Here is a 5,601-nt window from a genome sequence, read left to right as displayed (position 1 = left end):
CAGGACTATGCCTTTGCCTCTTCCCTCTGTTTATGACGTACCCTCCTGGCTCTTGCCCTCGGACTCCTTGACTACCCTGACTTACAGCTAGTCCATGAGATGTGACTCCTCATCACACATATTGGGTATTGCCACATCTGTAAAAGTCCAGTCTATTAAAATTATCAAACTATAAAATCAATTAACCCCTACAGTAAACAGGAACAAATCAAAACCAATTTACCCTGGTAAGATATATTGCAAAGGATATTTGCGTATATATTAATGATTTATGCAAAGCTTGTTGAAATGACAATGATCATTTAGAGAATGCCTCTGGGCATCAAGTGATCGGACGCGCTAATATTCATCTCATATATATATATATATATATATATATATATATATACAGTATATTTAGATGTATGGAATGTTTAATGAAAAATAATACATTTAAGATCAGAAACTAATACTTTTGGGTCCTTTGTGCACAATATTAACTGTTAAGGGAACTAGCTATTATTTTATAGAAAATGTCTACACTAATAATTCTAATAGTAGTTACAATTTGATGTTATAGACCGCTGCATAACTGTATATTGTTTTTTTTGTAAATCTGTTATATCATTGATTGCAATATAAATAAAAAAAGTTCTAACAAAATGAAATCCTGGTGTAATAAGTTTATTAATGACAATTTGTCTTAAAGAAACATTTAGTTAGCAGCAACAGTCTGGTCCATCCAGGATCTAAGAACTGTCACGCGAGCGTAGACAGCGGGAGTAGAGGTGGAGCAGGAAGAGCTTCCCCAGGACACGATACCAGCCAAGGTCCAAGCTCCATTTCTCTGGCACACAAGAGGTCCACCAGAGTCACCCTACAGAAGAATGAAAAATAGTGAGCAAATTATGATATTTTTGAAACTTTCATTCTGTTTATCCGAGAACAGAATATTAGATTAGCAAAAAATATCCTTAATATCCTTAAATCAGTAAAATCTCATACCATGCAGGAGGAGGCACCAGAGGCTCCAGCGCAGATCATGGTGCTCTGGATGTTGGATCCCCAGTATCTCTGGCAGTCACTTGTGGTCAGAAGAGGCAGAGCTACCTGCTGCAGTTTGCTTGGTGTAATTTGTGCTGAGCAAAATAAAGACATGTAATATTTAGAAAAGTCTGATCTGATGGACTTAAAGAGCCCTAATATTACATGGTTGGCCATTCATCTGAAGTTATATTATAAATATCTTGACACTATAGTTACAGGACTTTGCAATCCTTACATGCAGCACTAACGTAGCCCCATCCAGTGGTGACGCATCTCTCTCCTCCATTGAATACATCAGCTGTAGCAGCAACGCACACTGGGGACACACGACTGGTAAAAGAGGCAGCGCTGGCGAGCTTGATAAGAGTGATATCGTTGGAAATGGTGACGGAGCTGTAGCTGGGGTGTCTGAAGACCTGTTAAAAAAAAGTCAATATTTCTATTTATTAAATAAACCTTACAATTATTTCCATTAGGTACTATATGTGATCTATTAACATATATATGTTCATCAATATTAGATTTTTTAGCATCTCTTACCCTGGAAATGGTCATGGTCTGAGTAGCTTCAGCACTGGAAGAACGATCAAATGCACCCAGAACTACACGGTGGGAGGTTCTGCGCATAAGAGAGGAAAAGAGTAAAAACATTCTTGTTTTACTATTAGATTTATCACATCAAGTCAGAAAAATAATTATATAATAAAACTCACACTTTTGTTTTGTTTCTGTAGTTTTATCATTTTCTGTACAGTCTAGTGGCGATTTCACACTTATCAGCTTACCATAAATATAAACTGCGAGATATAAATCACTTACGTGACACCACAGTGAGCAGCAGTGACGACCCACAGACTGTTGATCAGGGAACCACCACAGAAGTGGAAGCTAGTCCTGTCCTGTAGGGTGTAATCATATGTGTTACTAAGTTGCTTGTTAATATCACAGAAACATGTTACAGCTTTATCTCTCACATTGCTAAAACTAATGGCGCATTAACAGTTAAAATTAAGGCGTCATTTAAGGTAATTTTTTCCAAAAAAGCTGTGTGTGCATGAGGAATAACACCATTTCTGGCCATTCTGTGACTTGTAGCCTGCATTTTTTATCGGTTTTCCCCTCTGCAGGCACAATGCATGACTTTCAATTGTCTCTGAGCTTGTGGGTGGAAAGTATGTATGTATGTTCAGTAGCAGCAGCAGCAGCAAGATCTCTTTCTCTGTTTTCCTTCTGGTCCTCCTTCAACCCCTCACCGTACACAAAGATCATTTTCCCCTCTGCTGGCAGTATGCATAATTTTCAATTGTCTCTGAACTTGTGGGTGGAAAGTAACTGCTGTGATGTCTCTCCTACATAGTATACAGAGGCATAAGGGAATCCTGCTTTTCTCTCTATATGTATCATACGCTCAGAAGCAGCAGCAGCAGCATGGAGAAAATTATCCATCAGTACTGAGCAGTGTAACTGTGAGTCCAGCTTTGAAAAAAAAAATCATTAAAAGCTGTAATATGATCTCTTTCTCTGTTTTCCTTCTAGTCCTCCCTCACCCCCTCACCGCAAAAAAAGATGATTTTCCCCTCTGCTGGCACTATGCATAATTTTCAAATGTCACTGAGCTTGTGGGTGGAAAGTAACTGCTGTGATTTCTCTCATACACAGAGACATAAGGGATTCCTGGTTTTCTTTCTCTATGTATTATATGTTCAGAAGCAGCACCACCATGAAGAAAATTATTCAATAGTACTGAGCAGTGTAACTGTGAGTCCAGCATTGTAGCGAAAAAAATATTATGAAAAAGCTTCAGTATGAGCTCTATCTCTCCGTTTTTCCTTCTGGTCATCCTCTACCTTCAGTAGGTAGCTGTAACCTGATACCTCAGTGAGATGGCGGTCTTGTTTTTACAAGAAAAGGTTTTAGCAGCTTTTAAGAGTGGATGATATGTTCAGAAGGCAGGGAGAGAAGAAGTGTCTCATAAGTTGAGAAAGAAGCATATTTTTATAATAAGCTGTATCACAAAGTTTCTTTGTACTATTAATTTATGCAAAGTTTGTGGAAAGTAAAATGATTATTTACGGCAAGCAAAGCCACACTTTGTCCACATTAGTATATGTTGTCCACATTAGTGTATATCAGAAGTACCTCTACACAATGAGTGCAGTAGACATGTTTTTCAGAAAGTGAGACTTAAAATAAGATAGTGTAAAATCTTTATATTTTTCACATTACCTGAAGAGACACCTGCCATGGCCAAGAACCAGACACTGCATTTTCACCATTTACAATTCTGGCATAGCCAGAAATAATGGGTTTAATGGCTGGCACACCACAGCCTAATCATTAAAAAAATAATAAAAAAAACATTCTTCAATGTAGGAAATGAATATAGGAAATTCAAAATATTAAAAGTACTTGTACTTAAGGAATTTTTCATCTTACCAAAAGTTCCTCCCAGAAGGGCAAGGCATGAAAGGAGCCACAGGACTGCCATGGTTATCCACTGCTTGTGTAATTGGCTTGAGAAGTAACCTGTCCAGTTTATATACTCTCAAGTCACCAATCACAAGACAGGTCCTTAGAAATTCACGTATATGTGTTATTTTTGTATTTTTGTTCCCTCTTATCATATAGCCTTGACATTCTACACTCTGCACATGCAGAGAAAGATAAATGAAAAAACAGGTGTTATAATTGATCTAATTTTCTAAGAAAACTACGGCAGTTCTTATAGACCAGTGTTTCTCAACTGCAGTCCTCAAGATTCCCCAACAGGTCGTGTCTTCAGAATTCCCCTAGTATTGCACAGCTGCTGGAATTATTAGCAAGACGTCAGATATTGCCGCAGGTTCTCTCTATAGAATCAGGAGTGCCACCAGGAATTTAAGGGCCCAACACTAGCAACATTTTCGGGTCCCCTTGGGACTCCACCCCAGCTTTACCTCCATCCCTCGAACCATCCACAGTCCCACTGCCAACTCTTGGAAAAACTCCACTTCTGCACCATGTCCTCACCAATTACACATTAACAGTTTCCATAGAACACCATTTCACATACATGGTCATCAGCTTTTGTTTTGGCCAAAAGATTTTTTTAAGCCGCCATCACAACAAGGTAGACTTTTTTCCAGGGCCCTACTCTACTCTAACATATTAAAAATTTCTTAAAATATCCAATACTCTTTTTAGGTATATTTTTATTTATTTATTTATTAAGGGAATGTCACATATATCTTTTAACATGACCAATAATTACTACATGCAAGGGACAAATACCGCCACACCATGATCAGACCATATATTACCTCCACATAGTGACCAAATAATACCACATGCAAGGAACAAATACCACCACATCATGACCAGATCACATATTACCACCACATAGTAACTAAATAATGCCACATACAAGGAACAAATACCGCCACACCATGACCAGACCACATATTACCACCACATAGTAACCAAATAATACAAGATACAAGTAACAAATACCGCCACACAATGACCAGATCACATATTACTGCCACATAGTCACCGAATACTACAATACTGATATTTAAAAAAAAACACAATACTAATATTACCATCTGTATATAGTATATAGTGTACAGGTAATACAGTGGTCATCAATGACATTATATACAGGAGCTCTGTATATACTTTAGAGTGTACAGGTAACAGTGATCACCAGTGACATTATACACAGAAGCTCTGTATATAGTGTCAGTGTACAGGTAATACAGTGATCACCAGTGACATTATAAACAGTAGCCCTGTATATAGTATATAGTGTAAGTGTACAAGTGGACCCCCCTCACTGAAAACAGTATCCTCAAAAATAAAATACATCACAGCAGTAATAATATCCATATTAACCACTACAGTAATAATGTCTCACATCCTGGCCCCTTCCTGTAATAACATGTCTCATTCCTAGCCCCCATTGTCTCTCATTCCTGGCCTCCATTGCCTCTCATTCCTGGCCTCCATTGTCTCTCATTTCTGGCCCCCATTGTCTCTCATTTCTGACTCACATTGTATCTTATTCCTGGACCCCATTGTGTCTCATTCCTGAGCCTCATTGTATCTCATTCCTGGCCCTCTTGTCTCTTGTGTCTCATTACTGGCCCCATATGTTCTCCCATCCTGGCCCCCTGTGTCTCCATCCTGCCACCAGGCCCCATATGTCCCATCCTGGCCTCATGTGTCTCCACCCTGCCCCCAGGCTCCATATGATGTCCCAACGTGGCACCATATGAACTCCCATCCTGCCCCCAGACACATATGAAATGCCATCCTGGCCCCATATGTCTCCATCCTGCCCCCAGGCCCCATATGTTCTCTCATCCTGCCCCCAGGTCCCATTTGATATCCCATCCTGGCCCCATATGTCTCCATCCTGCCCCGAGACCTCATTTGATATTCCATCCTGGTCCCATATGTCTCCATCATGCCCCAAAACCCCATATGATCTCCCATCCTGGCCCCATCCTGCACCCAGGTCCCATATGTTCTCCCATCCTGTCCCCAGGCCCCATATGATCTCCCATCCTGGCCCCATACAAAACTTGCCCCTAG

At 39.7% G+C, this 5,601-nt stretch overlaps 1 protein-coding gene across 1 annotated transcript; it reads right to left on the bottom strand.

The window, feature by feature from the left end:
- Positions 1-647: 647 nt before the first annotated feature.
- LOC141174536 (chymotrypsinogen A-like) lies at positions 648-3,600 on the bottom strand. The gene is made up of 7 exons (XM_073659472.1): positions 3,463-3,600; positions 3,253-3,356; positions 1,846-1,925; positions 1,567-1,645; positions 1,262-1,442; positions 985-1,118; positions 648-856 (listed from the first exon to the last, which is right to left on the bottom strand). Exons 1-7 carry the CDS (start codon positions 3,512-3,514, stop codon positions 695-697), a joined length of 792 nt encoding a protein of 263 aa, XP_073515573.1. The 5' UTR covers positions 3,515-3,600; the 3' UTR covers positions 648-694.
- Positions 3,601-5,601: the final 2,001 nt, after the last annotated feature.

This window comes from Phyllobates terribilis, unplaced genomic scaffold (genome assembly GCF_046119375.1).
Source record: "Phyllobates terribilis strain yellow unplaced genomic scaffold, ASM4611937v1 Scaffold_13__5_contigs__length_258822181, whole genome shotgun sequence".
Lineage (NCBI taxonomy): Eukaryota > Metazoa > Chordata > Amphibia > Anura > Dendrobatidae > Phyllobates > Phyllobates terribilis.
The sequence above is the reverse complement of the archived record's forward strand: the minus strand, read 5'-3'. Positions and strand labels throughout refer to the sequence as shown.